The sequence below is a fragment of the Leopardus geoffroyi genome, chromosome C1, assembly GCF_018350155.1.
Source record: "Leopardus geoffroyi isolate Oge1 chromosome C1, O.geoffroyi_Oge1_pat1.0, whole genome shotgun sequence".
Classification (NCBI taxonomy): domain Eukaryota; kingdom Metazoa; phylum Chordata; class Mammalia; order Carnivora; family Felidae; genus Leopardus; species Leopardus geoffroyi.
The window spans coordinates 31,052,729-31,070,121 of NC_059328.1; the positions used below are offsets into that span (position 1 = coordinate 31,052,729).

Genomic DNA, 17,393 nt, shown 5'->3' on the forward strand with positions numbered 1-17,393 from the left:
AGGTAGCATTTATTTGAAAGATGGGAGTATTTGTAAGATCCTGCAGATAGGCGAAGAGGAAAAAAAAGAAAGGTAAAACAAATCTCCCCAGATTTGTCAGAGAGAGAGAGGAGATAGCCAGACTTGTTTTGAGGGGAGAAAGGTTAAAGAACCTGTAATAACCTACTGTATTTATAGTGCTTACTACATTTATAGTACTGGAATTACAAACACGAGACATGGTCCCTCCCTAGGGTGGCTGGTTGCCTATTAACTATTAAATAAATGATTTTAAACCTGTATATTAAATGTGTGGTAGAGGTAAGTGAACAGTGTTATGACCAAATTGGAAATGTTTCTTGGAGAGGTGGTACCTTAGCTGAGTCTTAAAAGGCAGTAGGAATTCTAGAGAGGGGGCAGATTAAGAAGGAAAAGCATACCAAACTGGACAGGCTTCCTGGAGAAGGTAGCACTTGAGCTGAATCTTAATAGGCAAGTAGGATTTATGAGATGGAACAGCAACCAATCAGAGTGGATAGCATGAAGCCTCCGAAATGAGAGAAAGCATGCTTCTTTCTGGAAAATGAAAGTAGTCCTGGGTGACTATAGTGTGTTTAGAAGGGTGTGGTAAGAGATAAAACTAGAGAAGAGTGGTGGGAGATAAAGCTGGACCAGATATGGAAACCCTTATTTGGACTTTACTCTGAATGTCCTGGGGAGTACTGAATGATGTTAAATATAAGGCTATCTTAATTACATTTGCATTTGGGAAGGATTATGATGGTAATGTGGAGAATGGATAAACAGGGTGTATTTCTGTAATTAGGGGATACTAGCAAGGAGGTTATTGCAGTAATCTAGGAAAAGTCATGAAGACCTGATTTCTGACAATCAGAATGAAGGCAAGGGCATCTATTCATGAGATAAACAAGATAGAGCCTGTGGATTTTGATAACTGACTAGACTTGGGGGAGAAAAGAAGAAGATAATTTAGTTAACTCTTATGGAATTCTTGCTATTTTTCAGGACTGGGTCCAGTACTGCTGCATGTATAGTTGACCCTTGAACAACACAGGGGTCAGGGGTGCCAACCTTCACCAGTGCAGTCAAAAATCTGTGTATAACTTTTGACTCCTCCCCCCATCCCCACCCCCGCCAATTTAACCACTAATAGTGTACTACTGACCAAAAACCATACTGATAAAATAGTTTATTAACACATATTTTATATGTTATGTATACCGTAATACTTTCTTCTTACAATAAGCTAGAGAAGAAATGTTACTAAGAAAATCATAAGGAGGGGTGCCTGGGTGGCTCAGTCAGTCCAACTTGATTTCGGCTCAGGTCATGATCTCATGGTTGTGGGACTGAGCCCCACATCAGTGAGGAGCCTGCTTGGGATTCTCTCTCTCCACTCCGCAAGCATACACTTTCTCTCTCTCTAAAAAATAAATAAACATTTTTTAAAAAAATCATAAGGAGGAGAAAATACATTTACAGTATTGTACAAAATTACTGTGTAAGTGGATCTGCACAGATCAAACATGTGTTCAAGGGTCAAATGTATTTCCCCTTTATTCTCACTTTAGCCCTTTGGATTTTGTACTGTTGTCTCCATTATATAAATAAGGAAGCTGAGACTCAAAGTTTGCTAACACTTATTAGTCATAGAGCCAGTGAGTAGTGTTATTCAAACCCTCAATTATCTGTCTTCTCAAAAGACCATGCTTGTAACCACTATACTATATGGCCTAATAGTTCCCGGGTTACTAACTTGGTCAATCAGGTGATTGGTAGTAGTGCTGGATTGCTGAGACAGTGGGGGGGGGGTGAGGTGTGGGAAGACCATGAGTTGTTTTTGAGACATTTCAGTTTGAGATCCCTTCGGAATAGCCAAGAGGGGTGTCTAGGTGGAAGCCGGATTTCAAATTATAAATTCCAGAAGAACGGCTTGAGCTGGATATGCTGCTCTGGGAGTTGTTAGTGTCTAGGTGGTTGTGATCATGCCACTCTGGAAGGAGGCTGGATGGTACTGTGATAATGGTAGTTGAAGGCTTGGGAGTGGACATGACCACCTGAAAAATACGAATATGTGTGTTGGGGTGGAGAATGAGACGCGGTGTGTCTTTTGGTCCCTTCAATTCTGGATATTCTTTCCCATAACATCTCATATTTCACCCCACCTCTACCCAAAACAAAAAACTAAGTACTGTTCTATGTTTGGTTAATGGTAGAATGAGATTACCTATAAATGATAGCTGTATTATCCTATTACATTCTGTTTAAGTTAGACAGCAATGAAAGCTTACAAATACAAGCGAAATGTGGGAAAAAAGGAACGGAAATCTCATGAAGCTGTATTACTAAGCTGTTAAGATGGTTAGGTGTTCACCAACCCTGGCAGCCATTAGAGACACTTGTAGTATGTTTTCCATGTTAACACTGGCCTCAACCTGGAGCATCCATGGTATATGAAGGAATGTGTTTTATAACCAGTATATCAAATGTGTAGTAGAGATAAGTGTACAATGTTATGTGGTTGTATCTATTTTTTTTAACATTTTATTTTTAAGTAATCTCTACACCCAACATGGGGCTCAAACTCATAACCCCCAGATCAAGAGTTGCGTACTCCACTGACCGAGCCAGCCAGGTGCCCCCAGAATGGGTGGTATCTATTAATGGAAGATAGCTTGGGAGTTTATTGCGTTCCTTGCCTTTTCCTCTGGCATTTATAGAAGGTGGCAGATTATATGTGAATCTGTCCCTGGACAGTCAGTAATTTGAGAACTCAGGTGGCGGTGCATAACACGATTGCTTCTAGTCTGCTCCATTTGTGAGTAGAACAGAGACTTGAAGCCTTCTGCTGCTTCTCCAGGCCAGGGAATGAAAAGGTTTATTTGGTTTACCTTCACATTTTTTCCTTTGATTCTCTTTTAAACAACATTCTCTGGTTGGGCCCAGAGAGACCAGAGCCAACACACTGGAAAAAATGGACAGGGATTATGTTGTCTTCCTTACTTTGTCTTATCAGCTGCTTATCTTGTCCATAGGGAGGGCAGTATGTTAGATTGAGATAGTCTGACATGACATCTTTGGGGAAATTGTAATTGCTGTGGTCATTTTAGGCAATTTCAAGGGTGTTGGGTTCATTCAGCTTCAGTTACCTGAACTAATTAATGTTTTGAAGTGGAATCTCCAAGTCAAGGCTTTGACTGAAATGTCACTGACTGATTTTTATATCACTTATGGTGTCAACCATTTCATGTGGATGTGTGTTGAAAACATTTAATGATTATGAACTTTCAGAATACTTGTCCCTCTGGAGTTTGGGGATGCTATGTTTCAGGTTCATTAACTTCATAAATATTTATTGAACACCTTCTACCTGCCAGGTAGTGGTCTGGATGGTAGAGGATAATAGGCAACAAGCCGGAGAAGTACCTTTCTGTGGTAGAGCTTACTTTCTTTAGGATTTAGACGTTGAATGAGACTAATTTCAGATAAATTAGTACTTGTGAAAGATCTGTAAAAAGCTCTTCTGGATGTGTCTATTTTTCCCTACTGCAAATCTGGATCATACCCATCCTCTTTTGTGAAGCTTGGCTCAAGTGGCAGCTTCTCCATGCTATCCTCTCTTGATTCTTTCAGCTGATGCGCTCTTCCCCTTCCTAAAAATTCTGTTATTTTCTGCCACATTCTTGTGTTGTCTTCACATATTTTTTTCTATTTGTAGTTGTTAGGGTACACGTCAAATAACTACTGTCAGACTAAGTTATTGAGGGCAGAATAAATACCCTATTCATCTTGGTTTTCGGCATTCCATATGTGGGCAGCAGGATGTTGCAGGAAAAAAACACTGAATTTAAAGCCAGATGACTGGAACTAAAGTGCTGGCTTTCCTATTAACTAGCTATGTGACAGTAGGTAAGTCATTTAACTTCACTGTAATTACGTTTCCTATCTCTAAAGAGTATGGTGATTAACCTTCCATTCCTGAATAGTTGTTGGGAGGCACAAACTGAGATAATATATTGACCATACTGTGTAAATTCTAAATTCGGGCATAAATACTTGGTGTTGTCATAGTAAATATTCAGTAAGTATTTGAATGGGGAAACATTTGCTTTCAGTGAACACCTTTTCCTGGGTAGCTCTCTTGCTTAATGAGGTCTTGATGATTTTGCAAATATGTTCACCTGTTTTTCATCTGGTTTTATTATTAAATGATTCTGTTCTTCCGAATTGGCATCTTCTTCACCCCGTGAGTATTCTATCTTTTCTCCTTAGGTGCTATGTACTATTAACACAAGTGACATGTGATCTCCTTTAGCAGGTTGTACATTATGGCTGACATGCAAAATCTGGTAGAAAGATTGGAGAGAGCAGTGGGCCGCCTGGAGGCAGTATCCCATGCCTCTGACATGCACTGTGGCTATGGAGACAGTGCTCCAAAAGGTAAGCAATATGCAGCACAGCAGAATACTTTGAATGAAGACTCTGTCTTGGCCTGAAATTTTTCTGTCGTAGGGTAGTCTCTCCTTTGGAGCTAACTTCCCAAAATGCTTAATCTGCTAAGTTCATCGCCTGTGAACAGATAAGAGAGGAAGTGACTTGTGCAGGGAGGCCTGTGGTTATTTTAACATAAGAACTTCCTGCTTGTGTGATATTTCCTGTTCTTTCTTTAGCAAAATGACTCTAGTGTAAGTCGAGTGACAAGTGATATTAAAACTCTCTCTGTCCAAATGATTGGCAAATTAGCCATTTTGTATATGCACCAAATGAATCATAGAATGTTAGAGCTAAAAGGGAGATTGGGGTTTTTTTGTTTTTGTTTTTGTTTTTCATTTTAATTTTATAGATAAAGTCAAGCTCGGGGAGGAAAAGGAACTTAGGGTCACACAGGCAGTTAGTGGTGGTATTGGAACTAGAACCCAGGTTTCCGGACTCGTGTTCCAGTATTCTGTTTACTGTATTACCTTGCTTCTCCACTTTCATGTGGAAGTGCTTTTTAAAAATCATCTTTCTGGTGCATGACTGATCCTTTGTGGTGTGTGTCTCTCTCTAGCAGGAGCAGCTCCATATGTGCAAGCATTTGACTCACTGCTTACCGGTCCTGTGGCAGAGTACCTGAAGATCAGTAAAGAGATTGGGGGAGATGTGCAGAAACATGTAAGGATGTATTGCCCCTTTTCCCCCTCTTTTAAGGACTGGTGGTGGTCTTCAAATCCAACTCCTTCTTGGTTTAAGAGTCCCTTGGCTCCTTCTCTTTTACCTTCACTGAGGAGCTCACTCCAGGCACTGGAACAGTTCCTCAGATTTTTCCAGGCCCTCTGCTTTGATCACATTTACTGTGTGGGCTTCTTTTATGCAGGTAACTTGCTTGGTGCATAAACTATGGCTTGGTTCATCTCTATAGTGAGAACATTCTGCCATTCTGATCCCAACATGTTATATAACCAAGCCTAGGGTGGCTTATGCAAAGGAGTCATAGTCATGACTTAGCGTTTATAAAACTATGCTCGATAGTTATTAGTTATGCTAATGTGAGTTATTTTCACACTTAGCTCACAGCAGGAATGTGAAGTAGGCAGTGACAGGTGCCTCTCCACCCACCTCCCTTCATATGCTGCCACCTACATCGTCACCACCCCCACACTCACATATATATTCTGTATCTTTCTTGGGGACCCAGAATCTTTCTCCTAGTCCTGAATGGTCCTCTGTAAGCAATAACCATGTTTAGGATCTTCCTGACCCTTCAGCAAGACTGGTTGCTTGATCTTTGGAAGGTCTATTTTGAGCCTCTCCTGTGCCATCTGTTGGCAGTGGTGTTAGCTCTAGTGAGTGGGACTGGGACTTAGATACAAGAGTGGGGGCTTGCATTTTTTACTTTATGCAGTTTGTCACATTTAAAAGATTTAAAAACATGTATCACGTACACGTTCTAAAAATGCAAATCTAGAAAAAACAGGTTACCTTATTTGAAATTCTCTATTTAGATAGTGCCTGTAGACTTATGTTTCTTAAACTCCTTTGACCATGACGGTCAGGAAGAAAAAATGTATTTGTGACTGAGTCAGAAGCTTCACAAAGCAGTCTTACCTACTTGCGTGGCACTCTTTTTTTTTTTTTTTTTTTTTTTTAAATCTGTGAATGGGCCATGACCCAACCTTTGAGAAATAGCTATAACCTAAAGGAGTAAATACCTGGGGAATTTGGGCATCAATTTGGCCTTTGCCTTGACTTCCACCTCTAGTTTTTGAGAAAAGAGCTTTTTGGTGATGTGAGACAAGAGGGATTTTTCAGTGCCCTTCATATCGCACTGCGTGTACAGTTGCTAACTCGATTTCATCTAAAGCTGACCCTAATTGCCTTCGTTTCCCGGATATGTATCCCTGATTAGTTGCCACGGGAACGGTGGTACCTGTAATCCTTCTGCCACTCCCTGGAAGTGGAGTACCTGAGGAAAGCAACAGGAAGTTCCCGGGTTGCTACCAGACTACATGGAAGTGGAGGTTTCGGGTTCTTCTTATCAGGACCCTCTCCAGTTGTAATGTGGCGAGAATAACTGATTCTTCTCCTTTCCGGCAGGCGGAGATGGTTCACACGGGCCTGAAGTTGGAGCGAGCTCTCTTGGTTACAGCCTCTCAGTGTCAGCAGCCAGCAGGCGTAAGTTCACTGCTACTTGGTTTCCTTGTGGCTTGATGCTCAGGATGGGTTGAGAGGTTTCTGCCAAGTACGACGACATGCTAAAATAGACCCTCAGCCTCGCGTGCTTTCACACCAAGTCCCAGGAGTAGTCAGACTTAAAGTGCCATATGAGAATGTGCCATTCAGTATTTATTGGACTCTACTGGTTTTTTTCCCCCCATCCTTTTTACTTGGGACTGTAGTTACTCCTGGACTTCGCTGCTTCTCTCAATAGACAGCCTTTTTTAACCTCTTGGCTGAGGCCAAATTCATCATATTGTCCCGTAAGCCCTTGGGTCAGAGAGTAGTTCTCTTGCTTCACTGTGACTGGGCTTTAGTAATGCTGCTGTGGAGACCCTAAAACTCCTAAAGTACTGCTTCTTCCCTCATCTTTCCGTGGTGGAGATCTCCCTTGAAGTGTACTCCTACCTCAAAATTTTATGCTACCACGGTGTAAGAATCAATTAGAGGAAATAGATTTTTCTCACAACCAAAGATTTTAGTTTTGTTCTATTTCTTTGTTTTTTAAATGTTTATTTATTTTTGAGAGAAAGAGACCGAGTGAGTGAGCATGCACGTGCTCCAGGGGGCATGGGTACAGAGAGAGAGAGAGAATCCCAAGCAGGCTCCACACTGTCAGTGCAGAGCCTGGCATGGGGCTCAGTCTCACGAACCATGAGATCATGACCCAAGCCGAAACCAAGAGTCAGATGCTTAACTGACCGAGCCACCCAGGTGTCCCTATTTCTTCTTTAGGCATTTGGCTTTCCGTGGCAGAGAGGTAACGAAGCAGGTCTTCCTGCGACTCTTGTGTTTAAAACCCCTGGACCCTCAGCATGCCTAAATAATATAAAAATAGTTTAAGATAATGTTAAATATATTAGCCTTTAATTCTTAATCTGTGTTGAATGGTTAAGGCATTTTTTCGAAACCTTTTCTCCAAACCCGCACTTTCCACAACAAATCAGGCAGCTGAGACACAATTATATTTCCCTTGTTCTAGACTAGGGATTGATAAACTACAGCCTGCAGGCCAAATCTAGCCTGCCATCTAGTTTGTAAGTGAAAGATTTTTGGAACACAGCCATGCCCATTCTTTCAAGTATTGTCTGTTGCTGCTTTATGCACTATAATGGCAGAGTTGAGAAACTGTAGCAGAGACCATATGTCCTGCAAAGACTGAAATAGTCACTGTGTGGCTCTGTAGAGAAAGTTTGCGGACTCCTGTGTTAGACTGTTTTCATGCTGTGATCTGAGAATTGCAATGTTCAGGAAACTGAGCTTTGGAGAAAGGGTAAAACATGGAAACACAAGATTCATCCATTTTGCTAAGCTGCCAGCTCAAATGCCAAGCCCTCTATTTGCATTTGGTTCATCAGATCTCTGCTCAGCAGCTGCTATATAGCTAGCAATGTGTGAGGGTTGTAAAGATTATAAAAGAAGGCTGAGACAAAGCCCTGGTATTTGAAAAGTTAGTGAGAAATTTTGAAAAACATACTCACATGGATCCACTAATAGTTTGTGTTGGTGCATGATAAGGTGCCAAAATTGGTTATGCTGACAATAAATGCTATAGGAGGCCAGTGTGGCTGGAGTTGAAGGGCTGTTCCTCATGAAGTATAAGGAATATTTGGATAAAAAGAAAAAGAAGAGACCGTCGTGAGTAAAGGCTCAGAAATGAGATAGTATCTCCTACTTAGTGGGGCAGAAAAGAGACCAGTGGCTGAAATGGTAGAATTTTGTGGTATAGATGAAGTAAGGGTCCTGATCATGAAGAGCCACCAGATCTAGCCTGAGGGGGATGAGGTGAGGAGCAGTGTTTTAGCCATATGAATCTGTGCAGGATGAGTACAAAGTTTATTTGGGTGTTCATTATACAGCCCATGAATTCTTGCCTGCAAGGTCCGAGTTGACAAACGCGTAAAGCTTTTGTGGAAAGACTAACCCGACTCTTCCCCTGCATCTCTTCCTAGAATAAACTTTCGGATTTGTTGGCACCCATCTCCGAGCAGATCCAAGAAGTGGTAACCTTCCGGGAGAAGAACCGAGGCAGCAAGTTGTTCAACCACCTGTCAGCTGTCAGCGAAAGTATCCAGGCCCTGGGTTGGGTGGCTGTGGTGAGCAGCGCAGCTTCCTTGGGAGGGAAGGGATGGAATGAAAGAGGCAAGGGGACATGGCTGGAGAAGCTCTGAGTCACTGACCACTGCTGTTTCTCTAGGCTCCCAAGCCTGGTCCCTATGTGAAAGAAATGAATGATGCTGCCATGTTTTATACAAACCGAGTCCTCAAGGAATACAAAGATGTGTAAGTCCAGCCTTTTCTTAAGGGGTACAGGACACGTCAGCTGATTACTTGCCGGAGTAGCATTTGGGGGTTAAGGCTGTTGTGTTGGTTCTCCATCCCAGGGCTGCTTTCTCAGAAGTTTTATAGATACTGGCTTATAGAGGCTGCATCTGCAAGCAGGAAGTGTTTCTCCTTTCACTTCTGCTTTTTCTCCAAAGGGTTTGTAGAGCCCCTTTTAGTCTTCTCATCCTTACCCTTCCAGGTTTAGGAAGTTTTGCTGGAGATAAAATGGACAAATGCCCTTTAATTTGCCTGTTTAGACAAGGTAGATTTTGTTCCTTTGTTGAGAATTTCTAACTGGCTTAGGGACAAAAGGTTCGGTAAGATTTACTCGGAAATCACCCTGACTATTCACGTAGTCAGGTAAAGTGAGAAGGCAGCTGTCTGGTGAAGCACGTGTATCATGTAAGAGGAGGGGAGTCTCTGTATGTCTAACCACATATGTTCACCAGTCCTAACTGACTTCTCCATTGCTGGTTTTGAGCTGGAGTGACTGCAGGCAGCTATCACTCAGCTGCATAATTACCCAAACCCTTCCTTTCTTCTGTCAGTCATCAGTCAACCAACATTTGTTGAGTAACTACTGTGAAGGAATGGCTTCGTGTGTGTGAAATAGGTCTCAGAACACCAGGCACTTCCTTGATCCCTCCTTCCAGCAACCTGGAGTTAAGCATCGCAGTGTTTTGACTTAACCTGCCTTTAAACTCCACACTTCACAGTTGAGCAAATTAGGTCTTATGATAAATAGGCATAAAGTCTTCTAATATATAAGAAGAACCATAATTCAGTGCTCTTTCTATAATCTAATGCTGATTATTTCCTCCAGGGAAGTTTTAAATTTTTGGTGGGAGGGGCATACTTTGACATAAGGCACTGTGGTATAAGGCAGGTGAGTTTCTTGAAGTCCTAGAGTTCCACAGTGATGTGCAAGGGACCTTCTATCATATAGCTTCATGCACAGAATGCCTGTTTTTATTAGTTTTGTATATTAGGTTCTCCCTAAGGTATACTTTGAAAAATATGGTTTTGTTATACTTAAAAAAGTTTGAAGAATACTGCTGTAAGAGATAGAAAGAGATATAATCTGGAGTCCCTATCCTAATGGACTTTAGTCTAATTAGGGTAATAGCATAGGTTAAAAAAAAAGAAAAGCAAAGCTCAGTTGTGATAGAAAAGCTGCCATTGAGCAAAACCACACCACAGGTGGGAGGATATGAGTTCACAGATAGGAGGGGTTCTGGAATCACTATGGTAATGTGCCCTAACTGTCTGTGGTGAGTTTCTCTTTAATTCTCCTAGTGATAAGAAGCACGTGGACTGGGTCAAAGCTTACTTGAGTATATGGACAGAGCTACAGGCTTACATTAAGGAGTTCCATACCACTGGACTGGCCTGGAGCAAAACGGTTAGTGAGCCTTTCTTCCCTCCCTCTATCCCTCCAGGACAGGGGTCCACAAGTTTCTTAGACTTTGGTGCTACCAAGGTCCAAAAAGGGATGCTAGTCTTTACAGTGGAGAGTAGAAAGAAAAGGGGAGAAAGAAGAAAAGTGTGAAGAAAGCAAGGTTCAGAGAAGAGTATCCAATTCTATTCAGTTTCAGTACACATGGGTCAGAGATAGTGATTGGGCTGAAGGGGAGCCAGAAGAATGAGTTACATTATCGCAGCCCTCCAGATGCTTAAAAATAGAGACAGAAAACCCCTAAATACAAGTCAACAAGTAAAATACTCTGATAAAGATATAGATGACAGAGTAAGAGGGAGTGTGAGTCTCACTGGAAGAGATTGTACTTTCAACAGGTGTTCTCTGATCTGGGACATTGCAAATAGAGAACAGTGAGAAGTGGGAGAAATGGGAATACTGGCAAACGGCATAGCTTAAACAGAGTACATGTAGAGTAAATGTACAGATTGGTCATCTCTGGCTTCAGTTGAAGGAGAGAGTCAGATTTTTAGGATAAAAGGCTGGAAAGGAAGGTTGATTGTGACTTTTGAGCAAGTGAGTAATAACGATCAGACTTGTCCTTGAGAGAGTCTCAGTATATAGGTTAGGGGTAAGGGCTCCTGCTCAGACCATGGAGGTGCTGATGGTGCTAGGAACTGGTACAGAAGAATTTGCAGAAGCTATAAAAGGTAATAGGTTTGATGAGCTTGAGGGCGTTAGACTCAAGAAGATTGAAGAGTCAAGCTTGGATGGCAATGTCTTTTACTGAAATAGAAACAAGGGGGTGATTGTACAGGTAGAGGAGCAGGCAGGAGATGATGACATCAGCCTTGGACTTGTTGAGGCTGAGGTACTGGTGACACACGAAGTTGATTTGCAAAACTGTGGGTTAGAGCTGGAATCGGGTAGAGGTCAAAGGAATGATGTGCAAGTTGAAAAATGGAGCTGAATTGGATCTTTGGGAAAGGGTAAGAGGGAATAAAACCCTTTTGGGTGTGGATAGGGAGCATGAATCCTAGCGTCAAGGGCTACAGTGGGTACCCCATGTCCTAGAACATGTGTAGGACCCTACTGGGAATGGTACAGAAGGGAAGAGATCATGGCTGTGTTACCTGCCCTTATTGTTCCAGGGGCCTGTGGCAAAAGAACTGAGTGGATTGCCATCTGGACCTTCTGCTGGATCAGGTCCTCCTCCTCCCCCACCAGGCCCACCTCCCCCACCAGTCCCCACCAGTTCTGGCTCAGATGAGTCTGCTTCCCGCTCAGCACTGTTTGCGCAGATTAATCAGGGGGAGAGCATCACACATGGTAAGTGAATATTTTGGCAAGAAGAGTTGGTACAGTAAGTTGTTTGGGCCTGATCTGATCAACTAGAGACCTGATGGTCTGTAAAAACAGAACCCTGGTTTGTGTATGGGAGAATTCATTTGGGTGTCACTGTCCTTCAAGTTGCCCAAAGGGACATAAAGCTGGCTTAAATGGAAATTGAAAGTGGGTGATTATAGTTGAGGGAAGCCCTCTGCCCCATTAGCAGATGACTTAAGTGGCATATATAGAGTACCCTAGTGTGCCAAGGCATGGTGCTGGCAGTTCACCCTAGAGCCTTTTCTGTGTTACCACATGCTTTCTTTGGGAAGTCATCCTGGGGGTGGAGAGGGGGGCATATATTAGTCATGGAAATTTGCATAAGAATTACCAATATTGGGGGGTGCCTGGGTGGCTCGGTTGGTTAAGCATCCAACTTTGACTCAGGTCATGATATCACAGTTCATGAGTTTGAGCCCCGCATTGGGCTCTGTGTTTGACAGTGCGGAGCCTGCGTCGGATCCTCTGTCTCCCTCTCTCTCTGCCCCTCCCCAGCTCTTACACTTTTTCTCTCTCAAAAATAAACATTAAAAAAAAATAAATATAATTACCAATGTCAGGATAGAGAAAGTTGACACCCTTATATATAGAAGGTGGAAGTCTAAATTATACAGCCCTCTTCTAGGAATCTACCCGTAAAAATATCTAAAATAAAGACCAGCTACTATCTATTATTTGCCATAGCTAAAAATGGTGTAACAACCTAAATATCCAACAGTAAGAGAAATGGTTAACTGTGGTATATCCTCTTAATGGAATACTAAGCAGCCATTAATTAATGCCTTTCTTTACAGGGAACCATGCAGTGTTTAAGAAAAAATCTAGTACTTATACTACAGCCACAGGGAGTGGTGGAGCTGAAAGGGCCAGTCAGTATTTGTTAAATAAATTGGGCCATATTTAAGAGGAAGGCATTTATCTGCCTACAGTGGGAAGGTGATTGTGGAATCTGCTCCTTAAAAAAAAAAATTTTTTTTTTTTTTTTTTTTTTTTTGAGAAACTAGGTTAGGGGCGCCTGAGTGACTCAGTTGGTTACGTGCCCAACTCTTGATTTTGGCTCAGGTCGTGATCTCATGGTTCTTAGGACTGAGTCCCATGTTGGGCTCTGTGCTGAAAGCGCAGAGCCTGCCTGGGATTCTCTCTCCCTCTCTGTCTGCCCCCCCCCCCCCCCAATACATAAACAAACATTAAAAAAAACTGCAGGTTAACATGAGAAAGTTTTTATTTTATTTATTTATTTATTTTTTTAATTTTTTTTTTTTTTTCAACGTTTATTTATTTTTGGGACAGAGAGAGACAGAGCACGAACGGGGGAGGGGCAGAGAGAGAGGGAGACACAGAATCGGAAACAGGCTCCAGGCTCTGAGCCATCAGCTCAGAGCCTGACGCGGGGCTCGAACTCACGGACCGCAAGATCGTGACCTGGCTGAAGTCGGACGCTTAACCGACTGCGCCACCCAGGCGCCCCGAGAAAGTTTTTTTAAATGTTAACTCGTTAAACCAAACTTGTTAACAGTGTACATGGTTATAACCAAATAAAAAACGTTTATCAATAGGAAAACTGGTGGAAGGAGATTTCAAATGCAAACACTGAGTAGGAGGTGCGGTAGGTTAGCTGTGGGTGAGGTTTCTTTCCTTTTACCAAATTTGCTTTACTATCACATATTTTTTCTTCTTTTGCTTTAAAAACTGTACATATTTTGTGAATATATATTTGGTGTATGTCTTTCTAGATCTTTTTCTGTGCATTCATATATCCTTTCCTCCCATATGCACATAGTCTGTATTTTATTTTATTTTTTAATGCCACTGTATAATCGTACCTTGGGGTAGAAGGGAAATTCTAAAAGTGCTTCTCCAAAACCTTTGTTTAAGAGAACATCTCAGAGCCCTGGCTTTTGACTTTTTGTTAAGTTTTTGTTAAGGCAGTTAATTCTGAGAACAGAAGTTGGTTACTGCCTCAGCCCAAAGCCGTGGTACGAAGGATGGGCACAAGGCAGCTGTTGTTCTTACAGCCCTGAAACATGTATCTGATGACATGAAGACTCACAAGAACCCTGCCCTGAAGGCTCAGAGTGGTCCAGTACGAAGTGGCCCCAAACCATTCTCTGCACCTAAACCAGGAGTCAGCCCGTCCCCCAAACCAACCACAAAGAAGGAGCCACCTGTACTTGAACTGGAGGGCAAGAAGTGGAGAGTGGTGAGTTAAAAATACCAGGACTGGTTTGCTGTTAAGGTCCGACTTTGCCTCAGGTCACGATCTCGCAGTCTGTGAGTTGAACCCCACGTTGGGCTCTGTGCTAACAGCTCAGAACCGGGATCCTGCTTCAGATTCTGTGTCTCCTCTCTCCGCCTCTTCCCTGTTTTTTTTTTCTGTCTCTCCGTTGCTGTTTTTCTCTGTCTCTCAAAAGTAAATGTTAAAAAAAAAAATATATATATATATATATATATATGTATATACGTGTATATATATATATATATGTATATACATATATATATATATACACACACACACATACATATACGTAAATGTATATGGAGCACAGCCAGATGAGTGCAGGGTCTTGGGTTAGATTACAAGAACAGAAGTTTGGGGGGCGCCTGGGTGGCGCAGTCGGTTAAGCGTCCGACTTCAGCCAGGTCACGATCTCGCAGTCCCTGAGTTCAAGCCCCGCGTCGGGCTCTGGGCTGATGGCTCAGAGCCTGGAGCCTGTTTCCGATTCTGTGTCTCCCTCTCTCTCTGCCCCTCCCCCGTTCATGCTCTGTCTCTCTCTGTCCCAAAAATAAATAAACGTTGAAAAAAAAAAAAAAAGAACAGAAGTTTGGGATAGCCTGTTTTGGGGGGTAGTGTGTATTAGTGATGACATTCCTAAAAGCGGTATCTCTTTAACAGGAAAATCAGGAGAATGTTTCCAACCTGGTAATTGATGACACAGAGCTGAAACAGGTGGCTTACATATACAAGTGTGTCAATACAACATTGCAAATCAAGGGCAAAATTAACTCCATTACAGTAGGTGAGTTTTTGTCAGTCCTAGGCTCCGTCCTAGAGCCTGAGAGAGCTGGAACCATATCTACCCTGTTCCTAAAGGTTGTTAAATTTAAAGTTGTACTGTTGACCTGCTCCCTTTCTTCTCCTAGATAACTGTAAGAAACTCGGTCTGGTGTTCGATGACGTGGTGGGCATTGTGGAGATAATCAATAGTAGAGATGTCAAAGTTCAGGTAACTTGATATCTTGGCTCCTTCCTTTGGCTCCTGAGGAATTAATTGAAAGACATGGCTGACCCACAGATGTTGCTGTGGTGGGAATCTGATTCTACTGAGTCTGTAAGCTGAGCTGCTTTGGTGGCAGGAGAGGAGTTGGCTTTTACAGCGAGGCCTTTTCCAGCACCCATCCCAACCCACCTCTAGTATCCGGTGTCTGCTGTGCACTTGTGAGCCTTTCATGTAGTTGCTGAATCACGTGAAACAGTGAAAGCTTCTTCCTGAAACTTCCTGTTGTTCTCCACAGCTACTGGGACTCAGCACTTTGGGTTTTCTCTGCAGGTAATGGGTAAAGTGCCAACCATTTCCATCAACAAAACAGATGGCTGCCATGTTTACCTGAGCAAGAATTCCCTGGATTGCGAGATAGTCAGTGCCAAATCTTCTGAGATGAATGTCCTCATTCCTACAGAAGGCGGTGACTTTGTAAGTTCCTTGATCTCTTTGGTAGTATGCTCTCAGAACGGGGGACTGAAGATCACTTGCGCTGGAGAAGGCTGGTTCGTGGTCATTCGGTACTGAGTGGGTCCAACCTAGCAATACACACCTCGAGCACCCTTAAGTATGAGGTAGTCACATGAAGTAGAGCTCCAGGTTGAGCAGATGCTCAGGTAGCAAAAACGAATGGGACGGAGTCATCGCCCCCTATTGGACTGGCGCCGCGAAGTCCTGTACCTGCTCACTGTGCCTCACAGGTGTAACTGTCTAAGATTGCTGATTCAGGAACAGTAGGAAACAAACTTAAACCTCTGTCTGGCTGGCTTTGGAGCCTTTGTTCTCATTCCTACACCGCTCCTCCGGGACAGCGGTGGCAGGGTGGCAGGTAGTGGGAGATGTGGTGCTGCTGGTTACAGAGCCAGGCTGTTTACTGGCGGTTCAGTTTCACTCTCAGGACCGCCTTGTTGCTCTAATAGTTTAGTGGAAGCAAGCATTGAGAGAAAAGTGTAAGATTTAACCCCAGCTTCTTTTGGAGCTTGGACTTGGGATTTAAACCCGTTTTGTTTGTTTGTTTGTTTCCAGAATGAATTCCCAGTCCCTGAGCAGTTCAAGACCCTATGGAACGGGCAGAAGTTGGTCACCACAGTGACAGAAATCGCTGGATAAGCGAAGTGCCACTGGGTTCTTTGCCCTCTCCCTCACACCGTGGGATAAATCTGTATCAAGACGGTTCTTTTCTAGATTTCCTCTACCTTTCTGCTCTTAAACCGCTTCTCTGCTCTGAGAAGCACAGCTACCTGCCTTCACTGAAATATACCTCAGGCTGAGATTTGGGTGGGAGAGCAGGTCAGTTGATCTTCTGCAGGAAGGTGCGGCTTTTCCCTGTCAGCTCAACCACACCACCAGTCCATTCTTAAGGAACTGCACACCAGGACTGCTGTGTTTTAGCTTTCAGCCTTTGGGGGTTATTTGACCAACAGTCATGTGGGAAGAATAAAGCGGTCCCCAGGAAGTAACAGATCAGAATGTTCACACAAGTTCATCTTTTTCTAACAATGCCCACGAAGGTAGCAGAGGCTGGTGTGATTCTAGCTGGTTCTTCTAACCAAACTAACTTTTCACTGTTGACAGGTGAGGCAGGGGTTGCACTGGACCAGAGGCTGAAGCCTGGCCATCTAGCATTCCGAGCAAAAATTGATTCCTGTAGGCATTCCTTTTATTCTGCATTCCATCCTGGGTCTGCCTGAACCTGAGAGAGTAGGTTGTCCTGTATCGGCCGCTGGGCAGAGCCCTGCGCCCAGGCCAGTTAAAGGAGTCTTGGACCCTTTCTTTCACTGGGATCCCTGCCCAGCACCTTCCTACAGAGACGACTTAAACAAAAACAAAACAAGACAAAATAAACAAGGAAACTACACCATTCCAAGGAATCTGGAATTCCTTCCTTCTTCCATGCTAGGTGCCTGCCCTCCGTCTTCACTGCCTCCTTTGCCCTGTCATGCCCAACTGCTTTTGGTTTCTGTCCAGGCACCTGAACAAAGGACTAAAATCTCCACTGCAGCCTGGTTTTAGGTCTCGTGTAAGAATCTTGCACAGCATTGCTAATGTAAATTACAGTTTTTCTCTCTAGGACACTTACCAAAATATGCAACTTTTTTTGGTGGGAAGAGAGATTGTCCTGTGACTTCTACCCATTTCCTGAGGCCTGTGGAAATAAACCTTTATGTACTTAAAGTTATACAGAAAATAGAATAAAATTAATACCAAACTTGCTTAGTATTTGCTGGTGGTATTTGCTGTATAGAGATTAATACTTTTTTTGAAGTAAACTCCACCCCCAACATGGGGCTCAAAACTCACAACCCCTA

At 42.9% G+C, this 17,393-nt stretch overlaps 1 protein-coding gene across 7 annotated transcripts in view; it reads left to right on the forward strand.

Moving 5' to 3' along the window:
• The window catches only part of CAP1 (cyclase associated actin cytoskeleton regulatory protein 1), a 28,184-nt gene extending 10,880 nt beyond the window's left edge, over positions 1-17,304 (forward strand). For 2 of the 7 annotated variants that reach the window (XM_045482314.1, XM_045482316.1), the window contains exons 2-13: positions 4,319-4,440; positions 5,054-5,154; positions 6,577-6,654; positions 8,649-8,792; positions 8,894-8,979; positions 10,318-10,423; positions 11,590-11,767; positions 13,840-14,024; positions 14,718-14,841; positions 14,966-15,048; positions 15,373-15,516; positions 16,111-17,304. In XM_045482314.1, coding sequence (XP_045338270.1) covers positions 4,329-4,440; positions 5,054-5,154; positions 6,577-6,654; positions 8,649-8,792; positions 8,894-8,979; positions 10,318-10,423; positions 11,590-11,767; positions 13,840-14,024; positions 14,718-14,841; positions 14,966-15,048; positions 15,373-15,516; positions 16,111-16,194 — 1,425 coding nt within the window. In that variant the 5' untranslated portion in view covers positions 4,319-4,328 and the 3' untranslated portion in view covers positions 16,195-17,304. Of the gene's footprint in view, positions 1-4,315; positions 4,441-5,050; positions 5,155-6,576; positions 6,655-8,648; positions 8,793-8,893; positions 8,980-10,317; positions 10,424-11,589; positions 11,768-13,839; positions 14,025-14,717; positions 14,842-14,965; positions 15,049-15,372; positions 15,517-16,110 lie in introns of all 7 variants that reach the window. The other 5 variants (XM_045482309.1, XM_045482311.1, XM_045482310.1 and 2 more) reach the window with 3 other exon arrangements.
• Positions 17,305-17,393: the final 89 nt, after the last annotated feature.